Source organism: Phallusia mammillata, chromosome 3 (assembly GCF_965637545.1).
Source record: "Phallusia mammillata chromosome 3, kaPhaMamm4.hap1.1, whole genome shotgun sequence".
Classification (NCBI taxonomy): Eukaryota; Metazoa; Chordata; class Ascidiacea; order Phlebobranchia; family Ascidiidae; genus Phallusia; species Phallusia mammillata.
Window position 1 is genome coordinate 14,460,786 of NC_137254.1, and position 19,617 is coordinate 14,480,402.

General features: G+C 37.5%; 3 protein-coding genes and 1 pseudogene across 3 annotated transcripts; all 4 read left to right on the forward strand.

The window, feature by feature from the left end:
* Positions 1–733: 733 nt before the first annotated feature.
* Positions 734–6,527, forward strand: LOC145219005 (uncharacterized; annotated as a pseudogene).
* Positions 6,490–7,471, forward strand: LOC145218994 (uncharacterized). The gene has a single exon (XM_080086412.1). It carries the CDS (start codon positions 6,490–6,492, stop codon positions 7,186–7,188), a length of 699 nt encoding a protein of 232 aa, XP_079942538.1. The 3' UTR covers positions 7,189–7,471.
* Positions 7,472–8,801: 1,330 nt separating this feature from the next.
* Positions 8,802–10,589, forward strand: LOC145219621 (protein FAM200C-like). Its single transcript, XM_080086958.1, has one exon. It carries the CDS (start codon positions 8,802–8,804, stop codon positions 10,587–10,589), a length of 1,788 nt encoding a protein of 595 aa, XP_079943084.1.
* A 3,354-nt stretch (positions 10,590–13,943) lies between these two features.
* LOC145218997 (uncharacterized) lies at positions 13,944–18,639 on the forward strand. Its single transcript, XM_080086416.1, has 2 exons — positions 13,944–16,453; positions 16,912–18,639. The coding sequence occupies exon 2, from the start codon at positions 16,929–16,931 to the stop codon at positions 17,613–17,615; it is 687 nt and encodes a 228-aa protein (XP_079942542.1). The 5' UTR covers positions 13,944–16,453; positions 16,912–16,928; the 3' UTR covers positions 17,616–18,639.
* The last annotated feature ends 978 nt before the right edge of the window (positions 18,640–19,617 follow it).

Here is a 19,617-nt window from a genome sequence, read left to right on the forward strand (position 1 = left end):
ATATAGTTGCTGCAGACCAAAAGTTAATGAAGTCTGTACGTTATTCTTTACTATTGCGGTAAAACCCTAAACACATGGATGACTACAACAAAATTCTTAGATTCGACAAATAAACATCTGTTTTGGTAAACACTATTCTGCAAACCGAGCACTCTAATACAACCGCGTAAGCTGCGAGCATAGCATCTGTGACATCCAACGGACAAACAAATCATGGAACATCTTGAAATGGCCTAAAAATTCACACCTGTAGTAGAACTTAAACATGAAAATAACTTAAAGTTCTTGGCCGATAATGCGGTCAAGTAACAACATTGGAAAACTCGTGTAAGACACATAACTACGCATCAGTAAACACGTGTGCATTGACCTGAAACCGAAAGAAAAAAAGTAGCTCGTTGAGCGTCAGGTTTCCATTGTATAATACAGACAAGAGATTTTTAAATTGCTATGTTTAATAAAAACGATTTTACACGGCCTAAAGCATGGATGCAACTTTTATGTTCTCGGCAGAGGTAATAGAGTTAATATTAGTCATAGTTAAGATTATTTTTATGAAGTCTTGTTTGAAAACATAACGATAATATTTGTCCTGTGTTATGGGAAAAATAAAACACGCCCGTTGCTTGGTTAGTACGCTAACAACTTGACAAAAATGTGATGGGTCATGTTTTGTAGACTCAAACTAATCTACGTGGCATGGTAACGTTAGGATCTACTACGTCCATAATGCGGTACACTGACAACCTTGTGACTGTCAGACTCGTCCACACTGCAACAGTAAAGGAGTGCGCTGATCTGTAACCGAAAGAAAAAGGCAGTCCTACAGCTAGTCGAGTTTCAGACTCTTGATGTGTAAGTTAATAAGGAAGTGTTCACCAAACCAAATCAGGCACATAGAGAACGTTATCACAGGAGGCATGGCACTTCTTCATTTATGGCCATTGATTAGTATAGTGCCGAACGTCATTTTATGCAGCCTGGTATGAAACGACAGCATTCGTCTTGAGTGTAGGGAAAAAAGTAAATCGCGCCATTTGTGTGATTAGTTCATGTTTTGACAAACAGACTGTCTAAATAGTCCAGCGGTAATACGAAATACACACGTGTGCATTGACCCGTTGCCAATTATTGGAGGCAAGGCGCGTTCCCTGGCATTCTGGAACAAATGAACTAATTACTTCGGTATAATGACGTATTTTGAACTTACTTTGGTATAATGACGAGTATTGTGTATTTATTGGTGCAGTGCGAACAAGCTTCGGGTATTTCACACAATTTTACAAAAGCCGCACCATTTGCTTCATGCGATTTGACAAAACAGTTTTCTTGACACACAGTGTGTCTGAAGAACTAATCCACGCGGCATTGATTTTTATTAAACACACATAACATTGTTTGACAAGGCAAGTAAAGTTGTATGTGTGAGTGGAGTAATGGTATTTTACAGCAAACCTGAGCCTAATGCGATTTGCAGTCACATCTGAACCTCCAGTGTTAGTTGCGCCAGATGAAGGGCGATAGCAAAAGCAATTAACACATAAAGCCTTTTGTCACTGGGAGACTTTAGCCCGCAATAATATTTGTTCATAGTAAACCAAAGGTAGATGCTAATTCCAGAGTTTCAACAAATATCTAATGAAAAAGAGTTTTCGAGTTCGGAGATACAGTGGTGTGATCGTTGGTTATGCACATACTGTTAGACGCACCACAAGGGCAATACAAAGCATTATCTAAAAGTAGAATGGCTGAAGTTCGTTGGCTAAGCTACAGAGGCATAAAGACTTTTTTTGCCAAGACTTACACATCCACTGACGTTGCAACCAACACTAGCTTTGTGATATTTTACAAAATGTCTGAAAACATTAAGCCATAATCAGAGGAAAAGTTAGTTAGGAGTGCTTGATGGCCTCAGGTACTTCAACTGCAAGCATAAAGTGGCAAGATTTAAAAAGTTGTTAAGTCGGCGGTATTGTGTTTGGTTGGGGCATTACGAGCGTGACATTTAGGAAGTAGTTAAATACAGCGAACGAATAAACGACATGTCGCGCTCCTGGTGCTATTAGATGATTTGGTTTACAAATTTTGCATAGGCTATAAATGTATACACAGCTGAACGTTCGTACACATGCATAAGTACAACATCAACCGACAAGGCGAAACCAAATGTGTTTATGAAATACATTACCAGGTGACGCCTTTTATAAGACAGATGCTTCTTTTATAACCGGAGAGCAACAATCTTACTCAAGTGCAAACTCTATAAGAAAGTCGAAAAGTCAGATATAGCTTTTGCTCAGAATCAGTTTCCCAGATTAAAACCGTGCTTGAAGCTCTTTATGCTAGTTCAATTAACATTTCCAAACATTGTTTTATAGAGGAACTTAATTTGCAAAAAAGTAAAGCTTAGAATTATTTTCCAAGTAGCAAAATCTTTTTTTTACATTTAGTGTTTTGAAATGTACGCTTGTTTCCTCCGTTGTCAGCAGGGATTTGTGATTTTGCCTTTAGAAGCCGACATCCTGATTCAACTGAGAAATTTGTTTAATAAGTGGTAAGATAAAGAAGAAAAACGATTTAGAGTCAAACCAACCGTATTCAGTACTGCAAAGAAATTTTGTTCAATTGCAAACTTACAAAATCTTTGCCACGAGACAGAGAAACAACCTTTAAAAGTGGCTTATATGAGAAATGCTTCAGACGCAAATTTAACCTCAAATGTCACATGATGAATCGCACTGGTAAGAAACCACATCAATGCACTATTTGTGAAAAGAGTTTTAGTCAAGGTGGAGATTTAAAAAGACACATTCTAACTCACACTGGAGAGAAACCACTTCTATGTAATGTTTGTAAAAAAAAGGTTTCGTACTGTTGGAAATTTAAATACACACACGTTGACTCACACTGGAGAAAAACCACATCGATGTGACGTGTGTGAAAAAAGGTTTCGTCAACTTGGACATTTAAAAGGACACATGTTGACCCACATTAGAGAAACCACATCGATGTGAGGTTTGTGAAAAACAGTTTGTTGAAATTGGAGATTTGAAAAAACACATGTTGACTCACACTGGTGAAAAACGCCATCGATGCTATGTTTCAACAAAAGCTTTGGTCAAAGAGTAGGAGTAAAAATGCACATGAGGATTCACACTAATGAGAAACCTCACCAATGTTATATTTGTAAAACAAGATTTCGCCAAGTCGGACATTTGAAATCACACATGATAACTCATATTGTTGACAAACTTTATCCATGCAATATTTGCGAACAAGAATTTAGTCGAATGGGAACATTAAAAAAACACATGTTAACTCACACAAAAGAAAAATCGCGTCAATATTAGTTTTGTGAGTTTGGATTTCGAACCATGGTTGTAAATAATTAGTCAAACTTTAAAAGCCATACAATGAATTTAATGGTGAAAATAACGGCCCAAATAGACGCAAAAACGACATGCTTTATTGTTCAAACATTTCGGCAAATGCTCATGCCATCATCAGTGATATGAAGTCCACATCAGTTAAACCATTAATAAACTTATGAACAGATCCGTATGTAGTGTTCCAAACATACAATGAATGTTCTGTGCCAAACGTGTTGGGATTGATACCCAAAACCTTATCAAAATTCCTTAGGTAAAATGTTTTGGCCAGAAATACTGCCAGTTGCGTGTTATTCGCCCCGAGTTATAGTAAAACGTTGTCGCTTGACTATACATTCGCGTTTGCTGACTTATCTTAGACATGCACTGAGGGTAAGTTTCAACCATACAAACACCAGAGAAGTTTATACCTACGTCATGTCAAATTTGTCTCTACTTTTATATACTTTGTTTAACTTTTTAGTTGATTTAGTCAGCGAGTCATTGTGTATTTTTAACGGCAACGTTGCACACAACAGCTCTAGGTAGTTGGGATTCAATTGTTGCACTCTTATTGTCCTACTGGGCACGATCGAGATATCAGCAGACTGCGTGGGACAATCAACAAATTATTGCTTTCATTCTCCTAACCAAACCAGCTTCAAGTGGCTCATCTTCTCAACATCATTCGTGTCACAAATATGTTTGTTTATCAATATCGTAATAGTTTTATAATGAGTTAGATATAAAACATATCGAAAAATTAGTGATAAGGTTTTAATGACCCATATACAGACATAAAAAAAACCTTAATCGAGATTCGTCCCCTGGAGTGTCCTGGGTTCGAAACCCGTGAAAAAAATCCCACAAATTGAGTTATCGTTGATATTTGATGAAGGGGGCAATGTGTAGCGCGAACAGAAATATTTGCTTTTTCGTAATTTACGATCTCTTTTTGATTGGGTAGTTTCCGCGCGTCAGCGCTTTTCTTTAACAAATTAATGTGGTCAGTTGACGACAGACTATTTGAAAATACACAACCTAAGTATTCAATTGTAAAACTAAGCATGGATCTTTGAATTGTTTTTTAAACCCCAGTCGACTTTTTAATACAACACAAACGAGACTGTCTCCTTGTCCCTATGTGTTCTTTCACCAAGCGAAATAAACTCAACTCCTAACGGCATGTATATTTTTGATTATCGAAGTCTTGCATGCCAACAGCGAACCGGACAGAATGCGTTCTTTCTTTCACTCTCGCCTTAAGCGGCGTATTCTTACATTGTGTCAATTGTTTTTGATGTAGCTCGAACAAACACCGCGCTACAAGCTGAAGTGAATATCAGCCAGAATAAGGGACAGAATTGAATACGTGAGCTGTGTTATTATGTTTAGTAGATAACAACAAACCAAAAGTAATGTGTTAAATCAAAATGTATCAGAATGTACTTGGACATGACTTATGCATGTAACTTTTCTCTGTTATTGTTATAGATGAGCTTGAAATGACTCTGTTTGTATGCTAATGGCTTTGTTAGCACGCGAACGATTTGACATAAACGCAATGGCAACACGTGTGCATTGACCCGTCACCAATTGATGACAAAAGTAAAAAGGCACATGTTTCATGTTGGTGCGTTGTTGTGTTAGTTAATGCAAACCCCTTAGCCTTGTGCCACATGTACTGACATGGTCATGTTAGCGTATTTTAATCTTCAAGTAGCGTAACGAAGTAGTTTCAATTAAACCAAGTAATTAGCCTTCGCATATATCAGCTTTTGACGATCTTGCAAAAGAATAAATATTGTATACAAATGATCATTTAAAAAATTACCTTTAATTTACTGTTTTCCTTAACCATCAGTTGCTTCCTTTTAAAAACGTAATGTTGATTGAATAATGTGCTATATACACTGTGGCAGGTGTGGAGGTGCTATAAAGCGGGTAATGATAAATTGCTTGTTCGTACAATTTGAAGTCAAAGCTTACACAAACGTGACAAAATGAAAGGCCTCCGGACGAAACATTTGCCTGCCAGCGCTGAATGTAAGCTTAAGTTTCTTTTTTCTCAAATTGCTTGTGTCTACTTAACCGTGACGACAACTACCCATATCCTCGCTTTGCTAATGTTACACGCATCAATGCGCACAGACCAACAGGTATTGTAGCGTCAAACACAGCGAAGCTATTTATCAATCTAGTGGCCATAGCTGAAACAGTGGAATGATTTCGTAAGAGGGGAGTGAGAAAGGTTATAGGTAAAGTTTTTCCTGTGATACAAATGCTGTATTTTTAGTGTTGCTTTTTTAGAGAGATGTGGGGGCTGTTGTATCGATTGGTTTGAGCAAGTATATTGTTTTTTTTTTATGCACTCTACACAGTACAAGTTGTAACCAACTACGTGCTATAGCTAATTTCTCTCGTCCATTAATATCAGAACGTACAAAATTCTAAGGTCGCAGCTGCGCAACTTGTTAATGTTTCATTTTTACGTACACATTCCAGGAGCTACCAAGACCATTAAGTAGCAAGATAAAGTTGTTGTGCGTATGTTATGTTAACAACACAAAGGTTCAATATTTCACCAGTGGTCTGTTATGTTGCGTCAAATTCGAGAATGTTTCCTTTTAAGCATGCTTAATATGCTACGTTATTACTAAACTTGAATACTTTTACCTTAGACGATGCGACTGTTTGCATGTCGAATTTCCTGCACGCCCCCATAAACGAATTGTTTTATATATCACACAAACTCAGTTTTAGTAGCGTCAACTGAATACATGCAATATAAGAAGTACTATTTCCTTGTTTCAAACAGGTCAACAACCGAAATAGCGGTGAAAATAACGAAATCTTGTTTTTAGATCACAATATCAGTTAGACAAGTTAATTACCGGAATTGAACGGATGAGAACTCAGGATTTGGACTCTGGAACAACACTTTCTTCAAATAAAATTGACACATTTTGATAAGATACTTCACTGATGTAATATTTGTGAGAAAAGATTTCGCAAAGGTGGAAATTTGAAAACACACCTGATGATACACACCAGAGAGAAACCCTAACAAAGTGATATTTGTAATAAAAGCTTCACCCAAGGTGGACATTTTAAAACACAAATGTTGACACACTCTAACGAGAAACCTTACCGATGTGATGTTTGTGAAAAAACATTTAGCCGAAGTGGAGGTTTAAAAAGGCACATGTTGATACACACTACAGAAAAGCCCTATATTTGTGATGTTTGTGAGAGAAGATTTGTCCGAAGTGGACATTTGGAAAGACACATGTTGACACATACAAACGAAAAACCTCATCGATGTGATGTTTGTGAGAAAAAATTTGCCCATTGTGGAGTATTAAAAATACACATGTTGACACACACTAAAGAAAAACCTCATCGATGTGATGTTTGTGAAAAACAATTTACCCAGTCAGGAGTTTTGAAAACACACTTGTTGACTCACTCCGATAAGAAACCGCATCGATGTGATGTTTGTGAAAAAAGATTTAAACGACGTGGAGAATTAAAAACACACAAGTTAATTCACACTAAAGAGAAGCCATATCAATGTAATGTATGTGAAAAACGATTTGGCCGAAGTGGAGTTTTGAAAACACACATGTTGATTCACACTGAAGAGACACCTCATCGATGTGATGTTTGTAATAACAGATTTAGACAAAATGGACATTTGAAAAGGCACATGATGATACACACCAATGAAAGACCTCATCGATGTGATGTTTGTGGAAAAAGATTTAACCGAGGTGAAACTTTGAAAAAACACATGTTGACACACGGGAAGCTGACTTGATTGGGTAAATTACCTCATTTAAATGATGACGTCACGAAGTATGTTTTTATTTCGCTCTAGTGCAGTGGTTCCCAACCTTTTTTGTCCTGTGCCCCCTTTTAGTAGATATTCAATTCAAATTCCCCTCCCCCACTACAAGTTTAGTTTGCTAAAATATCGTTTACATTAACATTTTAATCTAATTCTTAGAACTGAAATTAAAATTTTGATTATAATCTTTATGGCCTTTGATATTCTTCTTTGTACTATGACCTTTACTGAAAAATGTTTTATTCAAAGAATATATTCAAAATATTAGAGTCAAACAGTCAGTGTGAAGCTTGTGATTGCTTTTGTTTCGACAACTCATGAATGCGTGGAAGAGTAATGGCGAATATAGCACAGCGAATATCATTCTCCGCGTTTAATCTGTTTCTCTGTTTTTTTTTCATTTGCAAAAGAGTTTAAAACCTGATTCACATAGATAAGTGGAGACAAACGGAAGGATACTTCGAATAGCTCTCTCTGCCACTTTTGGATAGGAATTACACATCAGTGGCCAAAATTCAGTGATCGATTTTTCCCTAAATAATTCTCTTGCGCAAGAATCCTTTTTGAGTTCTAAAAATTCATCCTGCAATTTATCGGGAACTTTTTCCACGAACAAAGTGAATGGATTTCGTAATAAATCCAGCTCATCGTCATCAATTTCAGGGAAGTATCGAATGAATTCTGATTACAATGCTGTCAGATTTTGCAAAATCAAATCTTATTCCAAATCTGAAAGAACTTGTTCTTGGCCATCAACAACCAGAACTGATGATAATTCTTCAAACATTGCAACATTGTTCATTCTAACTTTTCTCTTCCAATTATTTAGCTTGCTGGTGAAAGCTTCCAAAGCATCTTTAAAAAGTATTATATTGGTGAATTTCCCTTGCATCTTTAAATTTAGTTTGTTCAATTGATTAAAAATATCAACCAAATGAGCAAGACATCTAATCCATTATTCAGCAATGAAACGAATTCCAATTTCTTTTGAAGCTCAAAAAATGATTTAAGCTCGTTTCTGAGCTCAAACACTCGCTTGGTAACATTTCCTCTTGAACGCCATCGAGCGTTTGTATAAAAAAAAGTACGTGATGGTCTGCATCCATGTCATTGCACAGTTTTTTAAATAATCAGGAGTTAAGGGTTCCTCCTTTAACGAAGTTGACCATTTTAATTGTTTGATCAAGAACAGGGGTTCTTAAACTGGGGGGCGCGCCCCCCTGGGGGGGGGGCGCGAGGGGCTCGCAGGGGGGGCGCGACATTATTTTATTGCAATGCTTTAATCGACGACATTCAATCCTCAAACACGGTGTTTTAACTTTGCCGCCGTTATTTGTCTATCTAATTGGTTGAAAAATAAATACTAAGCTTAGTCAACGCATCAATAAAAAGCAAATGATCATCTGTCAGTTATCTAACCATAAAAATGCCAAGTCGTTCGGGTATTAATTGAGTCACATTGGCAATTGTGACGCAACAATTGTCATTGTAAAATAGTAATTGTGCTAGTTCGTTCACTGTTCATTATTCGGTTATGAATTTTGACTGCACTGAGAGTGAGACGGTTTAAGCTTTAAGACAAGATGAGCATTAAAAAGAGAAAGTACATGGAGGAGTATTTGCAGTATGGTTTTACTGAAGCTACAGTAAATGGTCAAGCTGTGCCACAGTGTGTAATATGTTTTGAAAATTTGAGCAATGATGCACTGCGGCCAAGTCGTTTAAAACGCCATTTTGAAACAAAGCACTTTGGACTGAAAGACAAACCATTAGCGTATTTTCAAGCCAAAAGGGACTCATTTAAGAAAATGAGAATTGCAGGAGAGGAGAACTTTCGCCAATCGTCATCTGGTGAAGTAGTAGAAGCGTCGTTTGAAATTGCTTACATGATTGCCCTGGCAAAGAAACCCCACAATATTGGGGAAACTTTAATTAAACCATGTATGCTAAAGGCAGCTGGTCTTGTGTTAGGGGAGACAAACCGCAAGAAGCTGGCAAAAATTTCCTTATCAGATTCTACAATTAAAGCTCGTATCGATGAAATTGCAGAGGATATTGAAGTTCAAGTTCTTGAGAAGATTCACGCGTCACCATACTTTGCTATTCAATGTGACGAGACCACCGATGTTGCCCAATTGTCTCAGCTAATGGTTTACGTTCGCTATGTCGGAACTACCACGATTGAGGAGGAAATGTTGCTGTGCAAACCGCTGGCAACAACTACTAAAGCAGAAGATGTGTATGAAAAAGTTTCCTTATACTTTGGTCACAATTCCCTGAAATGGGACAAACTGGTAGGTGTTTGCACTGATGGTGCGCCTGCAATGCTTGGTTCGCGAAGCGGGTTTATTACAAGAATGAAGCAAAACAACCCAAACATTGTTGGCACTCACTGTGTGATCCACCGAGAAGCTTTAGCATCGAAGACTCTACCTGCTGCATTAAACAACAAGTTGGTAACTGTCATCAAAATTGTTAACTTCGTCAAAGCAAGTGCTGTAAACTCGAGATTGTTTGCTAAGCTGTGCAATGATTTGGAATCCGATCACAAGGCTCTGCTGTTTCATACTGCCGTTCGTTGGTTATCGAAAGGAAATATGCTAGCTCGTGTTTATGAAATGAGAGGAGAAGTAAATCTATTTCTCGAAGATCAGGGGAAACGGGATCTCTTGGTTTTATTTACTTCAGAGGTGTTTCAATTGTCATTGGCATATCTGGTTGATGTTTTTGAAGCGCTTAATGTGCTCAACCGGACCCTGCAAGGCAAAAACACAACGAGAATAGAAAATTTTGATTCCATACGTGCTTTTATAGCGAAGCTAGGGCTGTGGCTTCGTCGAGTTCAGCAGGGAAATGCTGCATCATTCGCAAACCTAGATGCAGCCCTTGAACAAAATAGTGTTACCCTGGAGGGCGAGCTTAAAAAGGAGATTGAAGCGCATCTTCAGATTTTAAAAGAGGAATTTGAACGGTACTTCCCGGAACTTACCACCACGGAATTGTCGGATTGGAAACTGACTCGAAATCCCTTTCGCCTCAGTGAAGACCTTGTATGTGAAAGTTTGCAAGAAGAATTTTTGGATTTAAAATACAATTCCACAGCAAAGGATGACTTTGAAGCAATGCCTCTTACTGATTTTTGGGCAAAATATGCGCGCGTTTATAACAATGTTGGTAACGTAGCTCTGCGCACCCTCCTTCCGTTTTCAGCAACTTATTTGTGTGAAACTGGTTTTTCTACACTTGTTAGTGTGAAGACAAAGGCTCGAAACAAACTTGACTGTGAAGCTGACCTACGATGTGCTTTGAGTTCAACGAAACCAAGAATTAAACAACTGGTTTCAACAAAACAACCTCATCCTTCTCATTAATAATTTTAAGTAACCGATATTGATAATAAACAAAAAATGATACCTTTTTGACTTGAATTTATTTAGAGGGGGCGTGAGATTTAATAAAAAGTTTCAAGGGGGGCGCGACCCAAAAAGTTTAAGAACCCCTGATCAAGAACTTCACGTAATGGACTTTAGCTTTTAACATGAGCTTGAAATCCTAATTTACTTCCTAACATAGCTGGGGCTCCGTCCGTGCAACACCTACATAAGTTTTTCCACATCAGTAGATTCATCCAGTTGAATCGAAAAGAAGCCAAATGTAGCAGACGTAATCTCCTGTATAACTTGATCTTTTATATCTAGAGCCATGCCTTCCATCCTTCTCTGGACTGTATTATTTAAATACGAAATGGCAGCAACATTTTTCCTATCTTTATTTCCAAGCACAAGTTCAACTATTTTTAAAGCACAAGGTTTTATGAAATCTTTACCAATTGTATTTGTGTTTGTTTCCTAGTATGTCCCACTTGAATCTAGTCTCATCTTTTTCAAAGCACAAGCGTGACGCTCAAAAAAGCTTCTACTTTGAAGACTTAATGGAGGCTTCACACTTAACAATCCTTACTTTGAGTAGCCTAAATGAAATTCAAACTGCTTTTTGACTGGCCAATTACCAATGATCTAACACTAAGTATTGCTGACACGCGGGCTTTTATAGCCCGCATAACCTTCAAGAATATATCGATAATCTAGCATTGTCTATATCACATGATATCACACAAACAAAATTACGTCACATATAGCTCTATCAAGTGCCTAGACTTGCACAGTAATTCGTAAACAAGTGCAAAGCTCTGTATTTTTTTTTTATTTCTTGAAATTTCTTCGTACAACCACTTTGTGCATTGCTGCCTTAAATCGATTATTCGAGAACTTCTTTTTCTCAGCTCATATTCAGCAATACCACATAGCACTGAAAATCAGTAAGAGATTAATATTGTGACACAAATTCACCCCTAGTGGGGAATTCCCCCCCGGTTAGGAACCACTGCTCTAGTGCTATATGCTGACACCTTTATTTTTGTTGTCAAAATATACATTCAACACTTGCACATAACCATGATATATTTTATTGCCATGAAAGGAATGTGAATTTAAATTGCACCAATGAGAACAAAAACGTTAATATTAAAAAAAACATTGGCAGAAATACATACAGTGAACGAATGTACACAGTGAAAGATACAAACAGCAACATACATGTGTAGCAAAAAAAAGAATTTTACAAATCTGTGGAACTTTTACAATCCTTTGTTATTATAAAAACTTAAACAGGAAACCACACAAAGTGGAATGTCACATCGTACACAATTGTATGTTGTTTGCTTCCTTCCTGCATACCACACAGTTTAAGCAAGACCGACCACCCACCCTTCCCAGTTCATGGTAATTCCCGGGAAATCAGCCTTTATAGTTTGCCCCCAGATCTTTTTCCAGCAAATGTGTACCTTGATAGCATTGTAGCTGCACAGTCTTGAATATTTTTAAAGAGCTGGGTCCAGGGCCACTGCAGTAAACTATATGAGGGTTGGAAGGGCGCCGGCAGGATTTTTTTACATAAAAAAAAAACACCAGATAGCCTACGTAAAGAATATAGGCATCGTTATAGTCGCTTGTTTAGACATTTGTATTTCTTTACATCAGCAATTTTACAACACAAGCAAACAAGCAATTGGCGGCCGTTGGTGATATAAAGACCTGCGATGCGGCCGTCAGCGAAAAGGTTGTGCACCCCTGGTCTAAGTCAGCGTAGTCCAACTTTTTTTGGCGGGCTATCCAAAATCGTAATCTTACTTCCCGGACCAGTGGCTTATATAAATTGTTACTATACTCTACAATCCGGCGAATAACACTTTAAAAATCCAATTTATTTGTATATTTTTCAGATCAACACTAATGCGACGTCTGTAGTCGAGAAGCTTTCTTTGCCAATCAACCATAATTGGTTGCTGGCGATCTTCAAACGCTACTCTGGTATCTTCAAATGTTGTGTTTGTCCACAAGTAAAATTATTTAAAAAAACAAACAGTTACACAGTGAGTTATCATCCTTTGACAAACACACATTAATTATGTGTTTTTATAAAAAGTGTTTCCCGATAAAAAAGAAACTTACTATACACAAGTCCAACAATATCGTTCCCTGTCTGAAAAAGGTAGAGCCAATTCCTAGTTTTCCGATCCTACCTGGCTGTCAAAGTTAGCATTCATGGTCGATATCACATCCTATATGAATGAACTGATTTTAAATTTAAGTTCAGGGTAAAGATAACCTCGTCTGTGACCTTCACAGAATTAGCAAATCGTTCGGAGAAAGCTGTCATTGTTCGAGGCACAATTGGAAGAGGAGAATTTTTCTTGTTTTAAAGAGTTTTGTGCCACCAATGCTGAAAAAGATTATTAGTGACTTGAAAAAACATTCTTGGAGAGATTTTCAGATCTTCACAAAATCGAAACTGCTGTTTCAAAATCCATTTAGTTGTAACGTTGGTGCTTCGTCAGTTAGGAAAATAAAAAATATTGTGTGATTTCACCGACCTTACTATTCACGAAGCTGTAAAGCAACATTAGGCACGCAGAGCAATGGCTTTGCGGTGAAGTGTAGCCAGAAAGTAGCTTATGACATAACTAGAAGCGTTTTTGTAGCACAATGCTTTTGGCGGAAACAGTAAGCTAAAAACTTTTTGCAGAATTTACATGTAATTTTTTTTTGCCAACGAATGGGCATTTTTCCAGGTTGGTTCGGTCAAGTAGCCAATTACACAAAATGTTTCAATAAACATACAAATTGTAATTACTTTTGTTGCTGTAAGTATTGTTACATAATTATTACGTCACATGTTCTCTGTGGCGCCCCCAGTGTGCTTTCTGTAAGTAGCGATACTCGACGTGGCAAGGAATGCACGTGGTAGTCGTGATTTGGTCGTTGTGCAAGACAGACGTGATATTCCTGTCTGGATTTTATATGCCGGTTTTTATATTGTAAATAAAGATTGCAACAACTGTTAACTGCAGGTCCATACCGAACTGAAAAGGCGTGTTACAGGTATCACATGGAAACAAGTATTTTAGAAGTATATGTCGATTTAATACAATTACCTACCTTTGCCAAGAATAAGATGCTTTTGCTCTGCTTTTGAGCCAGTTCTTTTTCTGCGAACCTAAGCAGAGCTAGCATCTGTTTGTATATTGGTTCTTCATCGTCAGGCACATTGATCGTTTCATTTCTTTTAAAAGACTGCGAAACAACATACCATCTTAAAAAAGTTTAAATGTATTAAAAAATTAACATATATAATTGTATTTACATGTTGAATATTTCTTCCTGTTTTTCCTGACTGTGTTGTACTAAATCTTGAATGGTGGGAGATAATAGAAATCCCCCGAGTGCAATTATCTACAAACAATAAAATAGGTGTCACATATATAACAAAGTTGACAATGACAACTAAACAAGTTCTCGTGAAACTGTTGGCGGCGTATTTGTTAAGGGCTGGCCCTTTGTGCCTATCACACAGACGGCGACACGAGAAAAAACGTTAGATACGATGTCAATTAACTTTCTGCATAGGCTTCTGTTTAGTTGACTATATTAGGCTATCAGCTCACTACTCTCACTATCCATGAAACAATAAGCACATATATGGAGGGGTCCAAAAGCCTGTAAACCTTGAAACTGGTTTCATTGTATATATGGCCGGAAGGGTCCTTAATAATACCTTCGGTATTATGGTCATGGCGAATATTAAGAGGACCCATAAGCGGTATTATGACTCGATTGCGAATATTAAGAGGACCTATTAGCAGGGTTGCCATTGGCAACGAACTATCAATACGACTTTCCCAAAAACGATTGTATTGCTAAGTGCGTATCGTAGATTGGTCGAATGGTCCGAAGCGCTTTTCCACTAATAATCTGAAAAAATAAAATGGGATTCATCCTTGGATTGTACGGCTTCGAATGCCGTGAAAAAGTAACACTTGTAAGTCACAAAGTCCATTGTGATAGTATATTGACGTTTTAAACTAAGGCATTGTTTCGTAACAAATAAACTCGTTCGACTTGCTGTTTACACGTTAATCTTTTAATCTGTCTACTAGTGCTGTACCATATTATGTGTAAGTTTCTCGTGATCATTCCTTGTGCATATTTACGTCAGAGGCATAAAGTTGGAGTGGAAACCAGGTAAATTTGTTAATAATGTCTTGTCCATCTAAGAAGTTAAAGTAACCGCTTAGCAACCTAGACGTGACGTAACTACAACCCGCAGAATTCCGCTCTTGTGATTGGCTGAAAAAGCCTGTGGTTCGAATTCGGAAACATTTTGGAAATATGCTTTCGGTGCGCAGCCCAACATTACACTTTACGTTTAATGTCACATACAACCCGAAACCTTCCTTTGCTTTTTCACACATAATAAGTCAATTGTTGTGCGGCGAATGCAGGCGTTCTTGTCAGACAGGAAGCAATTCAATTTCCTGTTGCAAACCAGAGCACGCAATGTGGGACGGATTAATGCAGCCGTCGCTAAATGGACCGTGGCATCTTGGGTGAGTTTTCAAGGCACGTCTAGTGGTTAACAAATCTGTTTTTTCAACGCAATTAATTCTAATAAAAAATAATGAGTCATATTTTTCTCTACACGTTGTCCGATGAAGTTGTTTCGTACAATACCCTTATATAGTATCTCCTTTGGTTTAAAACTCCTTGTATGTTCATGATACGTATTGGAAAACGGTTCCCAGAGTGCTTTGAAATCCTTAAGCAAATCAAAGTCCCAAGTTGAAAGTGGATCGAAAATAGATACAATGTAATTATTCAACATATAAATCGTTAACAGATTTGTCGCTTTTTTCCACTGATCTCCATAAACCCTGGATTGCGCTAAAACATGACCCATCTCGTTTTCGTCAAATTGTTAGCGTACTAGCCAAGCAAAGGGCGTGTTTTATTTTTCCCATAACACAAGACAAATATTATCGTTGTAAAATTACTTAGCTTAACTATGACGATAACGGAAAAGTTTCATCCATGCAGTGATCACATTTTAAATTGCTTTTATAAAAGTACACACCATACAGTGGACCTGGCGCTCAACGAGCTGCCCTTTTTTCTTTCGGTTACAGGTCAATGCACTCGTGTTTACTGATGCGTTGTTGGGCGACTTAAATAAGTTCCAGTGCTTTTATTTTAAAATATTTTTTAATTCTACTGCAGGTGTAAATTTTAGGCCATCTCAAGATATTCAATGTTACGTTTGTGCGCTGGATGTGCCAGATGCTATGCGCGAAGCTTACGCAGGAGTATTAGAGTGCTCGGTTTGTAGAATAGTGTTTAACAAAACAAATATGTATTCGTCCACTCTAGGAATTGTGTTGTAGTCACCCACGTGTTTAAAGTTTTACTGTAATAGAAAAGAATAACGTACAGACTTCATAAACTTTGGTCTGCAGCAACTATATTGAAAAATAAACGATTTGTGAAACATGTTCTTTCTACTAGATGTACTTTGCCGTGTGGCGTTTGTGCAGCTGCGACTATAGTCGGAAGCAATTCAGTTTTCCGTTTGTGACAACACGCAGTGTTTCGTTCTTTTAGATTTAGACGTTGATAGTTCTTTTTAGTTTCAACCTTCTGTTGTATGCTGTACCAAGGGGATATTTTCAAGGTGTTAAATCAGTGTAGCATTATTAAGGCAATTGTCAGAACATTCGAATATTTAACTAAAAGCTTCGCTAAGAATAGATCTTCTGAGTTTGCGAACAGTGTTATATGATTGCAGGTACGGGAGATTTCAGCTATTTCTATGTAATCTTTTGCAAAATCCAGACGAATTACTGGTAAGCGTAGAACTGGTTTAAAATGATGGTAAATAATAGACTATCAGCGAACAGACAAAGTAACTCGCTTCATCCTCAATTGTCACATAGTTTTTCTTGTTGCACTTGTCTAAAGCCTTGTATGCCCAACTGTAGCTAGGAAAGAAGTGTTTAACATATTTTCAAAGTTTGCCCCAAAGTTTACAATTACAAGCCATATCGACTTAAGATATTGCCGGTTTCTATAGTAGTCATCAACTTCACTTAACATCACAGGTTAAAATATACTGATTGAGGGTTTTAGTTGATAATAATGATAATGAAACAAGTTCAGTTCGCTTTTGCAATGTAATTTTGACTGTTGGCTGTGGATTTTGGACTGCTATATGTTAAAATTGTTATCAACTGATTTTTACGCCCAAATAAAAAATGTTTTCAGAGAGCAGTACAACATAAAAACCATTTTGTCGTTTTCGCAGATAAACAAAAATGAATAATGGCGACCCAGGAATTAATTTTGAAGCAAACCGATCTGCAATGTGCAGATGCTTGTGATCAGCTGAAATTATCTGAGAGATCCAAACGTCAACAACTGTCTAAAATAAACGAAAGCACTGTTTCTGAGAAAGGTACCTTCAAACGAAAACAATTGACTCCCACCAATAAAACAACCTTTCAATGTGATGTATGTGAAAAGAAGTTCAACCGCAGCACAGGCTTAAAAAGACACATGTTGACCCACACAAAAGAGAAACCCCATCGATGTTATGTTTGTCACAAAACGTTCAGTCTTCGCGCAGATTTAAAAAGACACATAGCAATTCACTCCCCCACGAAAGATTATCGATGTGATGTGTGTGAGAAAACGTTCAGTCAAGGTGGAAATTTGAAAAGGCACAAGTTGACTCACACTAATGAAAAACAACATCGATGTGATGTATGTGAAAAAATGTTTAGCCAGGACCAATATTTGAAAAGACACATGATAACTCACACAAAAGAGAAACCACACCAATGCTGCGTATGTGAGAAAAGATTTGGTGCAAGAGGAGATTTAACAATGCACATGACGACCCACACGAGAGAGAAACCCTATCGATGTGACATATGTGAGAAACCATTTAGCCATCGAGGACATTTGAAAAGACACATGTTGATACACACGAGAAGTAGACACTATTAAGTTACAAGTCTTTTTGGGCAAGTATTGCAGCATCACACAGTTGGTATCCCTGCCTCGTTTTGTACATTTAAAACAAAACGGTTCTTGTGCCATCTTGTTCAGCTGATGTAACGACACTGCGCACGTTATGAAGAGAATCGAGCAAGATGAGATTTCAGGAACTAGGTATGCAAACCAAAAAATCGTAATTGTTTTAAACGACCAGGCAATAACGAATAAAATGTAATAATCAAACCCGGTATATGGCACTGAACTGCACCTGTTCCCCTACTACTGGCTCATCGCAAACTTTGTGTACAAAGTCAGGGTCCAATCACAGAACATCAAGACGATTTATAGCCGATGTGGTGTAGAATTTGTCTAGCACTTTCTGTTGAACGCTGTAACAACGCGACACACGCCGCCAAACGTAAATTACAATGTTCGAAATGAGACGGTTTTGTTTCGATAAGTTATTTGTTACACTACCGCTTAACGTAATTGGTGATCACTAGCCAGCCTCGATCATAACAACTAAAGACTTTTTGGAACGGCAACGTTTTAACTTCTGGGCGAAATGCGATAGTGTTCTGATTTTACTCTACCTGGACACAAAACATGCCGTTTGTTAAATGTCGTTTGGGAAGACCGTTTTTGTCATACAGCATACGAAACATTGTTGCAGTATTGGGTTACTCAGATACAGACAAAACCGATCGGTATTTTAAATTGGCAAAATTTTTATAATAGGTCAAAAATTGTTTACAAACTGCATTGTCGTGGTGTTGTAGAGGTTGCACTGTCAGTAAACTTTTCATTTTACACCTTGTAGCCTACTTTTTACTGTTGTACTGTTGCCCATTGTCTACTTACTGTCAATCATAAACCATTAAGTGAAATAATTAGGTTGATATGGTGTGTTGAGCGTTTAAAATTTTGGTAGGTCCCAAGTCATTTCACGACAGCTGCAGGTTAGGTGCAGCTCTTGCTTCGGTTTTAGATACTTCGTGTATTTATTGTTTAAACCAGTGTTTCCCAACCTAGGGTTGCCTGAAAATTCTGTTTTGTAGGGTAAATAGCTGAATTGCAAATAACTTCGTTTTAAAGGTATTCATAATAACCATACTTTTGTAAAACTGTTTGAAAGTAGACATGGGCAACAACTATCGAAGCAAACAAAAGTTCCTAATCCCTTTTGACGAGATCCGCTAAAACGCAAATAAAATTTGTTTCGCGTCCTATCAGAGACGATATAAGCAGAAAAGTCCGATCGGACCCACAGCCATGGAAACAGGATATAGGTCAGTGTTTACAGCACTGCACGCTTCTTCCGACTTTAACATAAAAATCAACCGAGTTGAACAAAATAATTGTTCTGATTTGCCCCGTTTATCCGTCATTGTATTCCTAACAAATGATAGGTGACCATTTGAGAACCGTACCGACTAACCGTCAAAGTTTTGAAACGTGTTTTTGATCTTCGTAATAAACTAAAAACAATTTTGAATCTAAAATCCAAAGCACAGTTTTGCGCACTGTTCGGCGACAAAAACCAACTTCACAGAATTGCTTACTTGGCTGACATCTTTGCAATCTTAAATGAGTTAATATGTCTCTCCAAGGACCAAACGCGACACAGGGTTGCCAATTTGGCGGTTTGGCGGCCAAATACCTCAAAATTGGCTTTTTTGAATGTAGTTGGCACCAAAAATAGCAACTGGTGGTTTGGCGAAAACTTTTGTAAAATTTGGCGGTTTATGTAGTTGGTTGGCTTTTTTAGCCCTGTTTATTTTGGGCGTTTTTGCTTTTTTTTAAGGTTTGCGCTTTTGAAACCACAAATTACGGCTTAAATCCGCTAACTGCGCCATTACAATGGGTAGGCTCTGTTTCATTGAATTCCCGTATACGTTACACAAGCCCTTTTCGACAAATCAATGCTACAATTGCAACAAAAGAAAAAATATTAATTGTGGGCTAGGCAGAGCTTATTGGAAATCATAAAATTTGTGTTCCGAAAAACGGT

What these genes read in the sequence shown, in the direction of transcription:
- LOC145218994 (XM_080086412.1), top strand. Translation starts at nt 6,490, where the DNA reads ATGTTGACACACTCTAACGAGAAACCTTACCGATGTGATGTTTGTGAA.
- LOC145219621 (XM_080086958.1), top strand. Translation starts at nt 8,802, where the DNA reads ATGAGCATTAAAAAGAGAAAGTACATGGAGGAGTATTTGCAGTATGGT.
- LOC145218997 (XM_080086416.1), top strand. Translation starts at nt 16,929, where the DNA reads ATGGCGACCCAGGAATTAATTTTGAAGCAAACCGATCTGCAATGTGCA.